Source organism: Ailuropoda melanoleuca, chromosome 14 (assembly GCF_002007445.2).
Source record: "Ailuropoda melanoleuca isolate Jingjing chromosome 14, ASM200744v2, whole genome shotgun sequence".
In the NCBI taxonomy this organism is placed as follows: domain Eukaryota; kingdom Metazoa; phylum Chordata; class Mammalia; order Carnivora; family Ursidae; genus Ailuropoda; species Ailuropoda melanoleuca.
The window spans coordinates 79,968,062-79,989,147 of NC_048231.1; the positions used below are offsets into that span (position 1 = coordinate 79,968,062).

At 37.4% G+C, this 21,086-nt stretch overlaps 1 protein-coding gene and 1 pseudogene across 7 annotated transcripts in view; one reads left to right on the top strand and one right to left on the bottom strand.

Moving 5' to 3' along the window:
• Positions 1-3,665: 3,665 nt before the first annotated feature.
• Positions 3,666-21,086, bottom strand: part of PIAS2 (protein inhibitor of activated STAT 2) — a 76,943-nt gene continuing 59,522 nt past the window's right edge. For 2 of the 7 annotated variants that reach the window (XM_034643219.1, XM_034643220.1), the window contains exons 12-14: positions 18,485-18,624; positions 13,728-13,765; positions 7,214-11,031 (exon numbers count right to left, since the gene is read on the bottom strand). In XM_034643219.1, coding sequence (XP_034499110.1) covers positions 10,849-11,031; positions 13,728-13,765; positions 18,485-18,624 — 361 coding nt within the window. In that variant the 3' untranslated portion in view covers positions 7,214-10,848. Of the gene's footprint in view, positions 6,357-7,213; positions 11,066-13,727; positions 13,766-16,448; positions 16,550-18,484; positions 18,625-21,086 lie in introns of those variants that run through there. The other 5 variants (XM_034643224.1, XM_034643223.1, XM_002918124.4 and 2 more) reach the window with 5 other exon arrangements.
• LOC117796111 lies at positions 19,709-20,091 on the top strand (annotated as a pseudogene).

Sequence of the window (21,086 nt, forward strand, 5' to 3'; positions counted from 1 at the left end):
TGCTTCTTCCTCTCCCGCTCCCCCTGCTTCTATTCCCTCTCTCGCTGACTGTCTGTCTCTATCTCTGTCAGATAAATAAATAAAATCTTTAAAAAAAATAATAATACTTCAGACAATAATCACTCTAGTCAAACACCACAGGAAAAACTCTGGCTACCATGGCTACCCATCAGCAAAGGTTGTGTGGAAAGCCTTGACTTCTTCCTTCACCCGGGGGTGGGTGATTGCTAATGGGTACAGAGTTTCTTTTGGGGGTGAGGATAATGTTCTAAAAAAGTTGTGATGGTTTCACAACTCTGTGAATATACCAAAAACCGATGAATTGTACACTTTGAATGAGTGAGCTGTACGTGTGTTATAGGTTGAATTGTGTCCCCCAGAAAAAAAGTTATGTCGGAGTCCTAACACCAAAATGTGGCCTTATTTGGAGAATCTTTAGAAGCAATCAAGTTAAAATGAGGTCATTAGGGCGGGCCCTAATCCAATATAAACAGTGACCTTATTAAAAGAGGAAACTTGGACACAGAGACAGGCACAGAGGGAAGACAATGTGAAGTGACACAGGGTGAAGATGACCACCTATCTACAAGCCAGAGAGGCCGGGAATAGATCTTCCTCAAGGCCCTCACAGGGAACCAACCCTGAGGACACCGGTTTTACTGCAGCCCTCGCAAACGAAGACTATATGTGAATTATAGCTCAATAGAGGTTCGACCAAAAAACAAAAAACAAAAAAACCCACCAACCATATGCTGTTTATAAGAAAGTTGCCTCAAATATAATGGCATAGGTTAAAAGTAAAACTATTTTAGACACTTGCAATAGTGTGATTAACAAAAGAAACAAAGAACTTAGCCCTCGTGGAACTTATATTCTAGCGGAGTAGTTGAGTATAACAAGGAACGTGAGTGAAGTGGCTGGGAAAGGCAGCCAACCAAGCCAAGTTACACCTACATATACATTTCCAGGGCAGAGAGAAGAAAAGGAGCTCCTGAAGAAGTCAGAAAAAGAATTGTGTTGTCATAAAAAGCAAGGAATGGAAGAGACTGTGTCAAATGCAGACGTTGAAGTTGAAAGTCAAGTGCACAGAACGTGACAATCTATGTGTACATTTTGACTTCAGCAAGAATTTCAGGAGTGTGATGGCAGCTGAGCTTTCATTGTGTCAACTACTTGCCAGCATCCTCAAGATGTCATTCCTGTCATTCTTCTGTTGCACCTTTACAAAAACCCATCCTTGAATAAGTAGACTTTACCGATGAGCACTGCTGAAGTCCCACAGAGAAATGGATGCCATTGTTAAGTCTATAGTGTCTAATTCATTGCTGTTCTAGATCATTCTCTTTCCCATTCTAAGACTATTTCAAACTATCTCTGTTGTCTTTTTTTTTTTCTTTTTAAATTTCTAACTGAAGTATAGTTGACATACAATATTAGTTTCAGGTATAAAATGAGTGATTAATAATTACATATATTATGAAATGCTCATAAGTATAGCCACCATCTGTCACCATACAAAATTGTTGCAGTATGTCTGACTATATTCCCCATATTTTTCATCCCTAACTTATAACTGAAAGTTTGTACCTCTTAATCCTCTTCACGTATTTTGCCCATACCTGCATCCTCTCCCCTCTGGCAACCACAAGTCCGTTCTCTGTATTTATAGATATGTTTCTGCTTCTTGGTTTTTTAGATTCCATATACAAATGAAATCATACGGCATTTGTATTTATCTCACTTAGCACAATACCTTCTAGGTCCATCCATCTTGTTGCAAATGGCAAGATCTCACCATTGTTACGGCTGCATAGTATTCCATTGTGTGTGTACACATCTTTATCCATTCATCTATTGAATCAATTCAATCTGCCAAAGGTCACTTAGGTTGCTTCCATATCTTGGCTATTGCAAATGCTACAACAAACATAGGGGTGCATATAACTTTTTTGAATTTGTGTTTTCATTTTCTTCAGGTAAATACCCGGAAATGGAATTGCTGGATCATATGGTCTCTCTTTAATTTTCTGAGGACCCTCCATACAGTTTACCATAGTGACTACACCAACTTACATTCCCACAGACAGTGCACAAAAATTCCCTTTCTCCACAGCCTAACACTTGTTATTTCTATCTCTGTTGACTTTGTACCTAAATTCTCATCTCCTTCCCACTTCTTGAACTGGTCATTTCACTTGGTTCTCAAAAACATAAAAGCAAAACCATTAGATGAAAACACTACACTCAGCTAACTGACACAACTGTGTCCATATCCATCCCTCATCTGCCTCTGATATGGATCCCAAGTTCCCCCTCTTGCTCAGGGAACTAAATGTACCAATGACCTTGGCCAACCCCTACTGCACTACCCACATTCACCTCCCCCTCTCCTACAGACTGCATCTGTGTAATTAGCATTGAAACATGCGACTGGAGTTTCTCCCATCTTGAAAAAAAATAATGAGTTTCTACTTCTACAGCCTCACCCTTCATCTGAGCCAGCTGAGTTGTCTATATTTGCACACTTCATTTCTGTACTTGCAGTCCTCATCCCACTGCAGCCTAGATTTACCCTCATCATTCCACTGAACTTGTTCTTGGTGAAATTACTAGATACGGCGAGGTTGAGAAAACTAAAGGCAGATACAGATTATTTTAACTCTTAAATTCCAGGATGCATATTCACTCCTCCCCATTTTAATGAGTTTCATCTTACAATCAGTGCAACTGAAAACAATGGGTCATAACTTGATTAGCAGGTTTTGTTTATACAAAGCTGTTAAAATCAAGCAGGTATAGATTCAAACATGGTATTTCTGAAATTAGTTCTTTTAATGAATACTTTTTGTATTATAGAAGCTTTTAAATCCACTGACACTCTCTTCTCCTTGGAATGCTCTACTGTTTTGGATTCTGTGAGATCACTCCTGATTTCCATTCTACCTCAGGTGCTCCTTCTCAATCTGTTTGTTGTGCTCCTTTTCTAGCTCTTCTCTCACTCACTGACTTTACAGGCTGGGCTCTTGCCTTTTCATGGTTCAATACTACCCATACGTTGTAGGATAAGCCTGTTGCTCCTCCAATGGCATGTGGGCATGATTTCCAGAAACACTGCGTTAATGAATTCTTGCTCCAGTTCCAAAGTACAGACTCCAATGACGACATGGGTCAAGTTGTTAGCCTTGAGAGACTGAGGCTGATACAGGAGAATTCCATCTACAATTGTATTGTGTAACTCAGTGTGGTGTACCTGACCCAGATGAGTGGTCCTATGTATATAGATTACCCACAGAATTTCCCAGGCATATATGCACATGGGAGGCCAAGTCTGTAAGGGGGTCATTTAGGCTTTCAGGTTTAAATACAATACCTACTTATACATTATTATCCTCAGTGTGTACTACCCTGAAATTCCCCATTCCCGGTGCTTGTCCCTGTAAGATTCTGGAGTCTAGGTCCGTATACTGACTTCCCCCCAAATCCCAAGCATGTGTCACCTCTACCATCTGCCCCAAACATGTATCTCCTCGTTTTCCTCTCTTGGTGAACGCCTGTTTCTCAGGTATTAAATTATTTATCCTGTCAACACAAGTCAAATACAAACATTTATCCACCACTTCTTCATTTACAAATATTTATTGAGCACCTACTATGCACCACACACCTTGTTTGTTAGGCTCTGGGATGCATGTGGAATGAGACCACCCCTGCCCTCATGGAGCTTACAATCTAGTAAGGGAAACAGACAATACACGGTGAGCCAACACATAAAATAAACACAGGTTGTGATAAGTGCCATACAGAAATATAAATAGTGACATGATAAAGGGTAGTTAGGAAATACCTACTTTTTAGATAGAATGACCACAGGCGGCCTGAGGTGGTTAAAAGCTGAATTTGAAGCCTACCTTGCCACTTACAAGCTGCATGGCCACAGGCAAGTCACTCTCCCTCTCAGGCTGTTTCCACATTTGTAAAATGGAGACAATCATACCAAACTCAACCAATGCTGCTCATCAACGGTTAATGATCATGAGAACTTCTCAGTGTCTTCTCACTGCTAAGGCCCTGCATGATTTCTCACACTCTTCCTATTCCTTAGCAAATGTGCAGCTATTCTGAACACTGTCAGTTCTCTTGACAACTAATCAACTGCCACGGTCCTACTCACTGGACACCTCCACGGGATCAGCTGCCTCATCTGTGAGCTACTGTAACACCCTCTATTTTGCCTTTTACCACTGCACTGTCATCTCCCTATTTCACTCATCTTTATTCTACTGAATTACAACTTTGGTGAAGGTAGGTATTTATCTACCTTGTGTTCTGAATGCCTGATACAATGCCTGGCATGTAACACAGGACCTCATATTTGATGACTAAGACTTCTGTAAGCCAAAAGCAGCAGCAGAGAGGTGAAAGACATTCAGAAAGGAGGGAGCGTGATGAATTAAGGTCCTGAAGATGGCAGGAGACAAGAGTCAAAAGTCCATGGGGCTAAACTGGCCTTCGGGCCCACCTCATCCTGAGACTGGATTGAAGAATGAAGATGGGCACACGTGGAGAGAAATTATGCTGACAAACTGAATCTTCTGAGCGCATTAGGAAGCAAGGTCATCTGCGGAGACAGGTGTGGTTTGAAAAGGAGCAACATTTGTAATAATCAACAAGAATGGGCAAAAGGAGCTTTTGATGCCAAATCAAAGGACGGATGGGTGACCCTGGAGGAGGGATCTGGGATACTTTTGAGGCTGTAATAATGGAGGAGCAGTCTAAGGTGGACGAGAAGTACAGAGAAAATACAAGGGGCTAAATATTGATTGGGTGTTTCAGTGCAGGAAAATATCAGAGGTAACCAAAAATCTCACAAGCTAGACTGCTGGATGGATCATCTGCCAAAATGCTGAAGACTGAGAATGACTAAAAAGTTAAGAGATGGCAAGAAACACTGAGTCAGGAAGTGAATGAAGCCTTCAGCAAATCCAAGGACGTGGTCAGGTTACTTGGTTAAGAGTAAAAGCAGCTAACAGTAGAACGTGCTGCAAATGGAGCAGATTTTCGTCAGAGGCCTGGGGAGAAATTATTTAGAAATTACAAGAGTAAGGGCAGCAACCACCCACCTGTTAAGTTATGCGGAATGTGAACACGGCCACACTGGTGAGAGGTGCAGGGGATGACCAGACTTAAGGTGACAAGGCAGGGAAGAGAAAAATCCAGAGAAAAGGTGGAGATGCAGCGAGCATGCTTTAGCAGAGAGTGGATGGGCAACTGGGAGGGACTGGAAGATCTACAGAATGGGAACCAGTGAAAGCAAAAACAGACAACAAAGGAAGGTTGCACATCTTCAAAAGACTGCAGAAAAACAAACATGAGCTTCACAGGCCCTTCCCTTTTGAAATCTCATGCTTAACATCAAACTCCTCACTGCCTCTCCTAAACGACTAATGTCCATTTTAACTGCATCCTCTCTCTGTAAACATATCCATTATCCTGGTTACCCAGGCTTGAGAAATGGACTCAGCCCCTCACTCCTGTTACCTATTCACACCACTGAATCTGGAGTCTTCCTCTGGAATGGCTCCAGGGTCCACTCCTTCCTTATTCCTGTGGCCATCACCTAAAATCAGTTCTCATAATCTTAGGTCTAGATAGCCTAGCTGATTAATATCACTTCCGTTTAGTCAGAGGGCTTTTGAGGTAGGTCTGTTTCAGACTCCCAAGTCCACTAAGAAGCTTACTTAAATCTGTTCCTTCATCTGTAAAATGAGAACTATACCACTTTCCTTTGTAGGGCAATTGTAAAGAATGAGACATTTTTGTAAAATTCTTAGCACAATGCCTGTTAGTAGGTAAGAATCCTTGATTTTTGAAAAGCTGATTAGGAGCCCTTGGAAGCCTGGGACCAAATCTTCTATTCTACTCTATCCCACACACATTTGTAAGACATGTGAATAGTTTGATGAAGGCCAAAGTAAGAGGCATATTCTGTTTTATAACACAACTCTCTTCTTCACTTGAAAGAGTTAAGCTTTGAGAACACAGAATGAAGAAGCTTTAAAAGCCATTCTGAAATAAAAAGCAGTCTGGGAAATTGATATGCCAATCAAAAAAATAATACACCCTGAACATCTGAGATAGCAATCTGTTTTTGCGGGTTTTTTTCTGTTTTTTGTTTTTGCCACAGAGCTGCCCTTAGGATGCCAAGTCACTGGAAACACAAAAGAATACAAAGTGAAACAAGCAAAGCTCAGCCCTGCTTTTGTTGGTCAGCCTTACCACTCTTCCATTTGGGTGCACTGCCTTTGGCTCAGGAGATCCTACTGGCTGTGGGGAGCTCAGAAAGCCCAAAATGGAGCCTACAGAAAGAGGAAAAAAGAAAGCTGGCTACTAAGGGCTGGCCCTAGGTACAAATGGTTTAAAAAAAAAAAAAAGTCAAAATCTTCTAACTAAAAATAGAAAATATAGACAACAGGCTATTTCACAGGGCTAGTAAAACTATGTGAAAAATTATTTGGATACCCTTAAGTAGGTGTACCTGGAACATGTCAAAGAGATGTAGCTGAAACTGAGACAGCCCAGGAAAATCTTTGCCAAGTACTTCCAAATCAGCCCAGCTCACCAGAGTCAGAAGGGTAGAGGGTCTTAGTGCTGATGCCAGCAGAGAGAGGAAAGGTACGTATTTTTGGAAAATATGGTTAAAGAGTTCTTCTCATAGCATACGGTTGGAATACAAATCAGTAAATTCATGTCTGGATAAGTGAATCAAGAACTACAAAAGTGTTTGTATCCTTGACCCAGAAATTCCATCTCTAGTAATCCATCCTAAGGAAATAATTTATACACAAAGACATTCACTTTAACTTTATGAGATGCAATCTAAAATGTCCAATGGGGAAAGGTGAAACGAATCATGGCACATCCATACAATGGACTATCATGCAATTAATAAAAGTTGACAGTTTTTAATTGACATGTAGACCGAGAAAAAAAACCGAGACACAAATTATATTGAGAATAAATAAAACTATGTAAAAACACGCACAAGGAGCAGAGAGACAGCCAAGAAATATGCACAAAAATATCGAAGTGCTTATTATTTTTCTTTATACTTTTCTGTATTGTCTAATTTTTCCACAATGAGCATGTATTACTGACATAAACAGAAAAAACAAAAACATTATTCAATCAGGCAAGCATTAAAGAAGAGTGGGCACTTTTATATAGCTTTATTTGTTTCTGTTACGAATTGGGACCGTGGCTCCTAATAACAAAAAAAGGGGGGCTTACAAACCAGTCATTCATTTGACAGGAGTAGTGGACTCTTAAAAAAGCAGAGGAATTCTTAAATTGTTTTCCACAAGTTTCACCATATTCATGTAGAACTGCAGCAGAAAAAATGGTGAATCAGACTGAATGAGCAATCACTGATCTTACTGACAATAAGCTCCCACAGCACGTGGATCCAGGGCCACAAAACACATCACACCCAAGTTTAAATGGCGCACAGCTCTGCATTTTTCAAAATGAAAAAAAATAGGAAAACAAGTGCTAACTTAAAAAGGGGGGGGGAGTACATAGTTTAAGTGCTTTTGTACCAATTGGGGGCTAAAGAGAAATAAAAAGCATATCTGAGAATTAAACTAATGCTTTGTAAAAATCAAATTTACTTTAAAAGACAAAATGTAACTAATAAATACTTTATTAGCAGAAGAAAAACAAACTTGGTTATAAGTGACTAGTGTCCAGGACTGGCCTGAAGGCAGAAGGCCTGAAAGGTCTAACATCAGGAATAGTCTCTGTTGAATACCACTTCACCTAAAATCCAACATTTTAATCTTTCTTCAAACTTTTTTAAGATTCTACCCTAGGGAAACTTGCTTTATGTCAAGAGTTATGGCTCAACTTACTTATACTTAAAACCCTCCACTAATCATAGTATTTTCATTCTAGCTTTCCTGAAGCACATTATAAGATAAATGCCACATAACCTAAATTTAACGCTATTATTTCATTTGGCCTTATAATTATCCTATGACAGATGCCAAGTATTTTTACCTTCTGGGCAGAAATGGAAATTACAAAATCCTAAAGTGGCTCACCTAAGGGTCAGAAAGCTAGCGAATGTAAGCAGAGTTTAGCTGTGAAGCCATATTCAGCACCAATTATGGCGGGAGTCACCAAATCAAGGAAAGCCCTTAACATTTCTGCGCGGATAAGGATCAAAACCACAGTGTGCCTCTGTTTTTAACTAGTAGCTGCAGTATGCAGTTCCTTTCCTTAAACAAGATACTCCACATAATCACTGGTTGGCTGACATCTACGTAACCGCTAAGACCACCTCCTCTGAAACTGCATTGCACTAGGTTAAGCAGAAATCTGGGCAAGCAAACTAAACTACTAAAAAGTTACAGTCTCAGTAGAAGTATCTGGTGACTGTGCTTTAAAAAAAAAAAAAAAGGATAATGACTCAATGATCATGCTGTTGTAAGGCAAAAGCATAAGGAAGAGTACTCACCTTCAAAGATACATACATAAAAACCCCAATGTTAAGATTACAAACTTAAACGTGTATTTTTAAAAATGTTAGTCACCTGTATAAATTAAATTTTATGTAATTTCAGTATAAAGCACCACAAATGAACACTAAAACTGTTCACATAAAATAGTAAAAAGGAAACAAAGCACAACTATAAAAGCACAGAGGTATCGGTTACAAGAACCAAGTAAATAATTTCTGTGAATATATTTTCATTTAACCTTATAAAACTTTGTTGATTACACTGGGGAGGGGGAGTCTGAAAATCTAAAGGGTAACAAAATGGTAACAAATATACATCATTTATTTATTAACAAATTATACCACACAAATCGGAGTTACGTTTTCTATCTGGTTACAGAGTTAACAGAGATTGCATCTGTATTTAGAGCAGCAACATAAAATTTGACGAGGAGGAAATTCCCTATGTGGACCAAAGTCCTGTAACATGGACTGGAAATCTAATGACTAAGAAGGTAAAACTGGCAACGATGGTGCAACTACTGCAAGAAGATTCCGGTTTCCACGTTTTTAATAGTAAGCAGCTCTCCAAAAGGAATAATATATTAATTTAAGGGATGATGTTGCCAAAGGAGGGATGATGTAGAAAATCACATGAAATTAAATCAGTTCAAAAGGAGCACAGCAGCCATAAAAACTTGAGAAGGTGTTTAAAAACAAAAACCACCCAAGCGGTGACAAGTCAGCTTCCTGGAGTTACACCAACCCTCAAGTAATGTGATGTGTCCCTGCTCTAGCTGAAACTGGTATTCTTCATCTAGGCGCTTCAGTCTGAGAAATCAGTTAGATTAGTCCTTCTTTAAAAGGGTATTTTATTTTTAAAGTAGATACAGTTAGGAAGAGAAAGATAAACATTAGAGAAGTATTAATTCCTTGAGAACTCAAAAATTTAGGGAGCCAAATGAAACAAAGGGAAATATAAAATGTGGACAGAAATGTTCCTCTAAGGGTAAAACTCGGTCTCCTGAGGGATTTAAAATCAAACACACTCTGAGCGAGCGGTTTTCAAGACAGGCTGCAGGCCCATCCTCCCCAGACCTTCCTTACTTTAAATTCACATATTTCTAACTCTGCATGTCCTTCATGGTATCAGGAAAGATTTCCTTGTAAAAAAAGGAACAGGAAATCCGATGCAGTCCCCGTGCCTTGCCGTTGTTTGTGTCTTCTAATTAAGTTTGAAAATCATCACTGAGACTGTACTGGTGAGAAATGTGACCAGAGTTCTAAATCATATCTACTTTGTTAGTGTCACTAAAATGTGAAAAATTTCAACAAAGATTTGTATATTATTCTATAAAATAAATGAGCAAAATAAGTTTCCAGGGAGAGATTAAACTTTGTTAATCCCACCTTCCCAAAATCTGTTATTCTACTGCCTCAAAGCTCTCAATGTTTCTGGTCAGTGTAAACAAAACGCTAATGAACATTCTAGCCACAGGTTGCTCCAAAAACATCTCATTCAATATTCAATGGCTGCACAGAATTTCTTTTTTGAGAAGGCAAGCCCAATTTTGTAGAAATCTCTAGAATGAGAATGTACAATTACCAAAAATAACACACATTATGTCAGGGCAGAATCTGCATAGTGTTCTTCAGCACAATCACTGATACCAAGCAGCCGAATCCCAGAACTTCCCTCTGCAACTACTAGCAAACAACATCAAAGTGTAAATGACAACCAGGGAAAAATAAGTAACACAAAGGCCATTTTTCTTTGATGGAATCAGGAAGAAAAGAGGAACTGCAGGAAGAAAAGTGGAGCCAAGCTCTGGACACTTAGCAAGACTTCGTTACTTGATGAAACAGGACAAATCTCCGTGGAAAGGACTCTTTCAGCAAACATGACTTCTTTCCATGTATTTTTTCCTTCACATCAGGTTAAACAAAAGTTGCTGTCATTTTAGAATCACTGATTACATCTTTTAGTTAGAAAAAAAGTTTACTTGAATATTTACATAATTTTATTGCTGTTTATTACAACAAAAAAAATTTTAACCGATGTGTATAGAATCCATCCAGTAACATATGAAATTGAAATCCGTCTCTGGAGAAGATACAGTTATGGCTGAATGTATCTGATGCTCAGAGTACAGCATGAGTAAGAAAAATCCTTGCATGTCATTTGGTTCTTGCTGCAGTCATCTGTGCTCATCTCTCAGAAAGCAAAAGAATCCATCTGACGTTTCAATAAATATCAAAGTAATTGTTACCAAAAAAATAGCTTCCATGGACCAGAGATCCAAGAAAGAACAGTTTTGATGAATGATTCCTAGAACCGAGTGAGTCCTCCTTTAGTCCAATGAGATGATGTCAGGAATGTTACTTCCACTGCTGGTTATGACCCCTGTCTCACTCCTGCTGCTGGATGAACTAACATGAGTACTGCTTTCATGGGGGCTGGTGGTGGTGACAGACGTACTGCTTGCTGTTAGGGGTGAGGTGAGACTATCCAAAAACATAGGAGGACAGTACTGCTTGAAACAAACAATGATGCCGATGAGGAAGAGGCTACATTGATTTTAAATAAAGAGACTAGAAATTGTTAGATATGCACAAGTGATAGCCACATATTTAAATCCCAGTGGGATTTAGAAATTTCTCAAAACTTCACATCTTTGGATGGAAGGTGGCATGAATTTAGTTAGCTAGTTTACTGTTTAGTGAGTGCAGCATATTTTTCATTTTCTCAAATCTTGTAGGATTTGTTTGTTGACCAAGTATATAGGTACAAGTACAAAAATGTCAACAATAAACTTTTAATAGTAAATATTGGCACCACAATTATGACTCATACTTAACCTCCAAAAGAATTTGCTCACTAAATGTATTTACACTTGGTTTAAATCATATCAAAAAGGCTAGCAAATACTTATTTCCAATGGTATTAAGCAAAAATGCCAATGCAAAATTCAATAATTCTTTCAAAATTTAGTATCAATCAGAACCTTTAGGAATAATGTTAAGACTGATCAACTCAATAGTGCCATCTGAATCCTTTGGACATACATGAAATGATACCTGTGTAATCAGGAGCATAGCATTCATTCTAAAATAGAGACTTCATGGCAGCTATCACAGGATGTTCAGAACAAAGGTGTATCCCACATAATAACAAAATTTTGGAATAAATCTTAAAGGAGATCTGATCTAATCTTCCTTGTGAGACTCAATACCCGCCCTCCAAGAATTCATATTTCAAGTTTCTTTACCATCTTGATCGCTGACTCCCAAATTCAGACCTGAGTTTAATACTCTAATGTCGTCCAAGAGAAGTAGAGAAGACAGGAGCTAACAGCTTTATTTTATGTCACCAAAGAATATTTTATGTGAGAAACAGCACCACTGACTTCAGTAAAGCAAGTGGGGTCCAATATATACAAGAGGAGAAGTCCTAAAAGTATGTCTTTAGATTAACTGTATCAAAGAAGATCAGTAAAGATATCCTATCAGTATCATCAATTCTATAAACTTTTCAGCCTATCATTAGACATACTAAGTCACCAAACAGGAATTTAAAACTGAAGCTGTTTCAACTACATGATTTTCCAAAAGATCTTAAAATGGCAACGACAGCCCCAGGCTTACACTGCCAGTCAGTGGAAGAGCAACAACTAACATTCAGGCTGCCTTACCAAAAAAAAGCAGTTTAGTGGTTAGGATGGATTGTGGTCTTGGTTCATCAATAAAACGAACGTCATGCACAAAGAGATCAAAGGGATATTGGTTAAGGGTGGGGGGGGAGAAGGAATAGTTCTTAAAAAGCTTCTGAGAAGCTCTAAAGTTCGAAGAATCGTAAGGCACTAAACTATTTTCAAATCAGATCAATTCTAATTTTCCACTAATACTGAGGAAACAGTCTGGAAAAAAGCCCAGAAACTTACGTTTTATCTCTATTTCCTCTCAGGCCATTTTTGACTGCCTGGTAATAAAAAGGTACTCTCTTATTTATAAGACGAATGCTAGACACCACAGTACTGCTACCGATAGGCCCTGTAAGTTATAATACTCAAGTTGCAGCCAATTCACCTCCAACTCTGTAGTCTTCATGCGTAATTGGCACATAACAGCACGAAGGTAAGAGGGCTTAAGGGGGCACTATGGAGGTAAGGAGAACAAATCTAAGGATTCTCAGGAAAACTGAAGGCACCACCTCACCCTTCCACTGGCTTAACAAAGAAGTTAGCCTGACACTAAGTATGCCAAATAGCACTATGAAATCAAAACCCTCTGGGTTCCAATGTCACTTTTTTAAAGGATGATTCTCATAAAAATCAGTAATATTTTAAGCCTGAAGATTCCATTTCCCAGAAAAACATATAGCTACCTCTGCTATAGAATCTACTGATGTAACAAAGTCAACTCGAGGTGAGAAGAAATTCCTCATTCTATACGTGTTACCCTAGGCCCAAATTTCCAGTGCTGTTTTGGTGATGAGATACAGAACCCTGACATAGGAGGTCGACAAGAGATTTAGCAACCTCTGTGGCCTACGAAGCAGTGGTCTGTGGGTCTTCTTCCGGCCCTCCCTACCCTTGGCAATTCTCTCCAAGTCTCTCTGGTGCCCTTTCCCCCTCTGCTTCTCCCGTGCCTTTCCCTCCTCTGCTCTGCCTCTGCTATATGCCTGTCAGTCCAGGCTTACTGCAGGTCTTCATGTTGGGACTCTGGGCTACCGAGTTTCTTATGGCTGGCAGAAAAACAGGAATGACTGGTTTATAGGAACTTTAGATTGAGGCATCCCCAAAGTCTGAATCTGACTGCCTCTAAACACAAGGAAGAATCAAACTAATGATTCAAGCCTGTTGAACCAGCTTCCGCTCTTTTCTACATATAGAACGAGTGTTTCACAAATAATCTCTGTGAAGTTTTAACTTCTGCGCATCACTGCTTCCCCTCATTTTAATCACTCAAGCATTTGTAAAAAATGCCAACTGATTATATTAAACTAAATAAAATATAATTAAAAATTCAGGTATTAAGTCAAAATATCATAAATTTAGAAACAGCAACTTTATTCCTCCAAATAAAATTGTGAAATATTTATATAGCAATTCCTTTCCATCAAGTTAACTGAAAGTTGACTGTCCTGATTTTATGCAACTGGTCATTTTTAGTTAGTATGACATAACCAACAATCAAATACAAATTAGTTGCTTAAATTCAGGATACATACCTGGGGATCAACTGGAATAAGGGAAAGAAAATCCAAACCTAAAACAAAAATGCTTTGTTAATAGTTGTCTCATATTTTGGAGACAAGAATTATTTCCCAAAACCATTTTGTCTTTATCATGAGTCATTAAACATTTGGGTAAGTGCTTACCATTCTACCATAGAGAAGTTCAATACCACAATCAGTGATATTTAAAGTGCATAAAACGCCAAAATGAACATATTCCCTCACAACACAACTGGAAAAACCACCTCCCAGAGACTTAAGGGTCCAGTCCAAAAATTTCCAAAGAAATAAGAGTAGTCAAAGCAAATTTTTCCCCTTCATCACTTAACAGAATGAGAAGCAATAAAAATGATGAGAGAATGATCTGGATTCGGACCATTAAAAAAAACATACTTAGGCTCTTAAGATACTTCACATTTATTTTTTAGAAATACACCACATTGAGCTTCATCTAAAATAGCACTTCTCAAACAGATGTCTGTTTCATGGATCGCTCTCTGTCACCTTGTCCCCACATCAAGAGTCGTACACAGTTCAACGCTCTGCACAAAGCAAGCACTTGGTTACCTGCTGCTCACTAACAAGTCAAATCTTAGTAGGGTTTACTGGGTTATAAGCTAATGCAGTTTTCTAAACCAAAGATCTGGGATTCTCCAATTATGCTTTAGAAACAGGAATGTGGAAAAGTTTGCCCAGTAATACAATTTTGAAGTATTAAAATTATAACAATAAATAATAAAAAAAATTTCAGCTCTGAAAAGTCTAGCAATAAACTTCAAAATCAGTCCCCCTAAACCTCTCTGACTGAATTTTAAAACATTAAAAAAAAATTACTAGGTATAGGTCAGTGAGACAGGCCAATTTCTGTTTAATTCTCTATGAACTTTTATATGCTGGCATTCAATGTCACCTCAAATATAACAATCAAACAGAATAAAAGTCTGATATTAGACTGTTACTCAAAATAGAGAAATTTGTGGAAATGATATTTAAAATATTTAATAACCAGTATGAGTAATTTATACCTCTTTTAAAGTCTATTTATTCCCTTATAATCTGTAAGGATATGATAAAAAGGCTTATCAAGTGATACAAGCTATAGCACCAGTCATTTGAAAGAAATCAGTTTCTAAAACATTTTTAAAAACTGTTGATACGGCTTTTCACTCCATATGCTGTCACTAGCTGTATGACACAAGGGAGTCTGAGCCAACACTGGACAAAGGGGATCACAATTTTTCCAATGACTTCCCCATTATACTCATAATCAGTAGATGACATTATCTCAGTCAGCTGAGAGTTTCTCTTCTCACTGATATTATTCAGTAAATCCTCTGCTTCTGCTGAACAATAATTCAAAATCTGTCTAGCCCTTAAAATACCTTCTGAATGTTATATATTCAACATTTATATTATTGACTAAGTCACAAAGATAGTTTATTAGCATGTCCTTTAATTGGCTTAATTTTATTAATTTGGTTTTGCTTCAAATGGTGTAACATTTTTCTTTTTATAATAGCTTCTGCTTTTTACAGCCTACTTAATTTTATATGTTCAATCACTTTTAATGTTTGTTGAATCACTCGGTCCATTTGAATAACTTAAACCTTTCTTATAAAGCTGAAGAAAGTATTACCTCTTGCAATATTGTGTATGAAAGCCAAATCACTCAAAAATACGCATTTTCTAAATGTTTAACTATCCCCACTTCATAACTGCAATTTAAATAAATATACAGGCCGGATACAATTTTCAAACTGTGCAGCTCCAGCACTGGAGGCTGCCCATCAAGGTGCAAAGATTCTTCGTATTTTCATTATTTCAATTTCCAGCTCTTCAGATGTACTTTAATTCTCTTTGATGATCATTTCATGTGTGCCAGTCAATATATACTGATAAAAGATTTAAGACATTTACTTCATCTGTATCTTTTGACACCTTATCCAAGGATAACGGAATACGGTGACTTATAATATGCCATAATAAAACAACTAGAAATGTTTCTAATATTGGTTGAAACTCTTGACTGTGTCCCTAGCATTACACAGGTGTTCTCCACACAAAGTCAATATTTTAAGTCAAATATTTCTCACTGAAACCATTTTTCTCAAACACTAACACTGAAGTTTGATACAGTATTTCAGATGTCATTTCTTCTGACAAGAAACTTTAAACTATCATCAAAGTCTTGCATCTCACATTTTAAGTATACTTATTAAAACTCCTATATGAAATAGATAGTTTCATGAATATGGATTAAAATGTTACTGCCCTGTTTTGTAGTTTAGTAAAATGCTGTTTTCTTATTTCACCGTAAGTTTCAACTGCAGCATGTTGTACTGATACATTTTTATGCCCACCTAAGTATTTCATGGTTGAAAATGCTCAATTATTTTTAACTAAAAAGCAGGCAGTGTTAAAATTCTGACGGTACATTCTAAATATTGTTTTATTAACACTGATAAAATTGTAGTTTTTAGATTTTAAGTGCTTATGTCAAACTGACTCTACATGTCTTATTAATAACACCACATTTTCCTTGAGCCATGAACTTTAACAAAACATGATTGCTACATGATTAAATATGTAAATGTTTAGCACTTTCCAATTTTAATGATACAACTTTTGAGCACCATTCGCACCTGACAATATGGCACTAGTAATAATAAGGCAGTCATATTTTTTCTTGAAATAATCAAGCTGTTTTCCATTCCATAAATACAAATTATTTGTTTTATTTTGCATTCATTGTTGCACAGTATCAGGAGGTGTTCCAAGCTGCAGTTCATTATTAATATCATTTCTTCTTTGTTCTCCTGCAGATTCAGAAGATTCATGTTTATGATGTTTAAAAGGAATGTTAAGAAATGTATTAAAACTTTGTCATCTCTCCATTCTTGATGTTCTATTTAATATTTTATTATAAATTATTAAATTTATAAATATCAAAACTTTGCACAATAGGACTAATTACATAAAAATTATGCACAAAAACCCCAAAATAATTGCTAACTACAAAAGAGCACATTAACATATAAAACCAAAGTAAAAACTGAACTATTTAGATATAGTAATTGCTACATAATTCATAGATGACGTTAAACTGGTAATTTTTCTAAAATACAATAGATCCTATTCTGATCAATTTATCAACTGGTAAGAAAGCACTTCAACACCTCAATAACCAGTATCCCCATACTGGTTTATACCGGCCAAATATCAGCCCTGCATATTAGTCTTAGGTCCTTAATACCAACTTGAAATGTATTTTACGAAATACACAGTTAACATAACTTATTGCTTCTTAAATCTGCACATTTTATAAATAGTCTCACTTTATGCCCAAATTCTGAATTAACGTAAATTCCCTAAAATTAAAAATTCTCTCAAGACTCACATAATTTGAAAACAGAGCAAGTGATTCATAAATTGTGGCTGTTCTATTCCTAGATGGCCAGGGTCGCTTTAGTAAACAAAAAGGTTTTTCAGCATTAATTTGTATTTCAAGGTTTTTAGGAACACAAATTCTTCAGGAATGCTTATTTATAACACATACTAAGACGATATGTGGACACTCTACAACCTCATTTAAAACTAGACAAAGTTAAAGGAAAACATGGCAGTTAGGAATTAAGTATCTCTGAGTTCTGTCAGTCTTATGGACCATGAAACCTCCCCTGTATCTTGGCATCAAGTTTTGTACACAACAAATAAGTTTTAATTGGTGCCGACTGGGCTTAACAATGTTTTAAAATACCAATTTCCTAAGTACATATGGAGTAAACACAGTTAAGTTGGCTTTTTGAAAATTTTTGATAGATACTATTATTGGTCTATTTGTCTTGATTAAATTTTATTCGAATAATCCAAATAAATTTCAAGTGGCAAGATTACACTAGGCCAAATAACACAACTATCGACTGTTTCAACAACACAAATTTTGCCCAACAGAATATACACTGTGCTTAAAATAAAGACCTCATTAAGAGGGTAAGAAAAATAAATTGTAGGTCAAAATTAACTTCACAAATCTAGAAAAGAAAATTAAGAACAGGAGGAGGGAACTGTATTCCATCAAAAGGGCCCCTCAGAAAAAAGGGAAGTCATGAATACAAGAGGCACTGGTTTCAGCTTGCTCAAATCTGATTGACAAAAAATGTCTACCAAAACAACGGCTACGGAGGGAAGAAAAGTGGGGGGCACAGGCTGAGGGGGTTTCCAAATTTTATAATATGGCCTTGGTTCTAAGGTAATTCAAGCAGCACTGAACTTTTCAAATGTTAATATACACCTAAGAGATATCCCTAAATATTAAGCAGTGCTCTAAGGAAACAGCTGGTAGATCCTGTTTTTACAGAGGGATAAAAGCCCACAGGGTAAAGCTATGGGTAATGTTAACCCCATTCTACAGCACTACGTTCTGAAGCTGTGACGGACTACCAAGAAGATCATGAGAAAATAATCTCCTGAACCTGTGAAGCTTCTATGATAAAGAAAATATTCCTTAGGAGGGAGAGTAAAGTCCATAAAATTTTCCTACTATCCTACTATATTTCCAATCATCAGGAATCTATAGATTGGTCTGTAGTTAAAATGATAGGAATTGAACGTGATGCATTGAAACAGATACTACCTTTAAATGAAGCCTTCAAATTTCCTTAGTATTTCTGTTTAAATTTTGACACTACATTTGCTCCACAGATTAAAAGTAAATAAAACTTGGTAACAAAGTACAAGAACTCTTCACATACCTGGCAAATCTGATGACATGCTTGATATTGGCGTGTGGTGGAATGGTACTGAGTAGTCTGTTAATGAAGGCGGAATAGCAGCAGGATCAACCGAAGTCACACTGGGCACCCTTACAGAAGATGGCTGATACATGAGAACCCTGTTTTAAATAGCACGGGAAATTACAAACAATCTGGCTGTTAGTTCACAGGAGACAAGGGCTGCACCACCGGGCATTCTCAGCTGTAAGTGCACTAAATTTCAACACAACTACACGGCGGCTACTCACTACACAGTCCTCCACTCTACTCTCCTCTTTCTTAACAGTCTTCATTTTAACATGAATGTACATTGGCTCGCAGCAGCAGCTGTGACGTAAGAGCAAGTTGGCATTAAAACATCATGTACAGTGCTGGAGCAATACAGAAAACTGTCATCCACAACAGAAATATACTGTACATACGCTATTATTAATGTATGTGTAACACAGATGTGGATATTAGTAATTTTATCTATAAAGACATTTAGAAATAAAATAGAGGACTCCAAAGATTTGACATAAATCACGGCACCTTTATAAGTGAAGCTACTTACTATAGCTCAACCAGAAGCTCTTTCACTCTAATCCAAACTGTGTTAATTATCAGCAATCTTATCTGAGAATCACCTGAGCAAAGATAGCCAATCCTAAAGCCAGCCAACCTGATGACAATAGGCAGCAGTCAGAAATTAGAATAAGATGATTTTTCAAGATCCAAGATAAAATATCCGGAAATAAAAATGTTAAGTTACTATGATACCATCTACTCTAAAATGGTTTATAGACTTTGAAATTAACTAATCATGCTAAGAATACAAATTAAACACACTTAAAAAATACATTATAATTGGTTTTATTCATATATATATACATATATACACACACACATATATACACACACACTATATATATATGTATATATATATATATATATAAAATCAGCTTTATAATTTCAAGAAGCAGTATAATTATCATATTTTTTAAAATGTCAGGAATAAAGAGAGATGACTTGGCATTCTATCTATTTAACCTTCATTTTCTCTTAGTTGCCCAAGCTCAACAATTAGAACCTCACAAGAAAAACATCTTGAATGTACACAAGAAACTAAGTAATGTTAGGGACTCTATGGCTGCTGGTGGTCATCCTTTTTGTCCATCATCTTAGCGAGGCTGCAGGGGTAACAACTGCTCTCCGAGCTTCCTGATGTCACCCAAGGACGACAAGAAGAAAACAGACGCAGGAAAGTCAGCCAAGAAAGATAAAGACCCAGTGAACATATCTGGGGCCAAAACCAAATAGGAACAGTCCAAAGGCAGATTTTGGAACCTAAGATCAATAATAACCCGGTCTTGTTTGACAAGGGCCCCATATGACAAACTCTACATGGAAGGTCCCATCTATAAGCTAGTAACCTCAGTTGTTGTCTCTGAGAAACTGAAGATTCACAATTCCCTGGCCAGGGCAGCCCCCTTCAGGAACTCCGTAGTAAAGGACTCCTTAAGCTGTTTTCAAAACACGGTGTTCAAGTGATTTACGCCAGAAATACCAAAGGTGGAGATACCCCTACTGCTAGTAAAGATGCATAAACAGGTCCCACCAACTGTACACTTTGAAAAATAAAATTTATTAAATAAAAAAAAGGAGAGGGGACAGGAGAGGCACAGGGACATTAATGTTAGCATCCCAAAGCACTGCCGGTGAACTAATGGTAAGCTTAATGAGAGAGGCACAAAATTACATAGTGGGAAGGAATCATTACAAAAATGAAGAAAGTAAACCCAACAGCAATTGAGCACCATGGTCACCAAGCTAGACTGAGATGACCACTAGGACCTCCAGATGCCCTTTCCTTTGGTTGAAACACTTCAGGTTACTGCTCTGATTATTACATACTAGCGATAAGAATTGCCTACATAGTTGCAGGACACTTTTCATACTCTAAACAACTGACAAAACTACTTCATGATCTCAATTTAAATCTCAAACCACTGAAATAATCACAACCTATTTAGACACTGGAGTCATTCTAAAACTAGTTTGCATGATGACATGAGGATCCTGTCTAGCTCTTACTCTATATTCTTTGTCAAAAATACAGACGTCACTGGAAAATGAAGTCATCTTGAGAGTACATATATAGCTGCTTTGGCAACTAGGTTATTCTCAGCATAGCGAATAAGTAACATAGGTCAGAGTTCAGAAGTCTTAAAAATGGATCTATAGGAAACATAACATGCTTGAGAAAATTAACAGAAGCCTGGTACTTCAAACACATTTTCCAGAGGTAGATGAAGATGGAAGTCATCATCCAAAGAGCAACCTGCCTGGCTTAGAATCAGAAGGCTTCTTGGCCTCCGATGCTACTTGGAGACCTAAAACCACAAGCAGGAGGTAAGCAATACTAGAACAGACTGACTCTGGAGGAGGAAAGAATGAACTGGGGATGAAATAAAATAAGTTATGTTGTATTAAAGCACATCTTTTCTTAGAGGCTTGAAAACAGTGGTCCTCTACAGGGATGAAAGTACAACGGGTAATCACCAAAACTATTTTCAAATTACACACGATCCTACCTCCCACA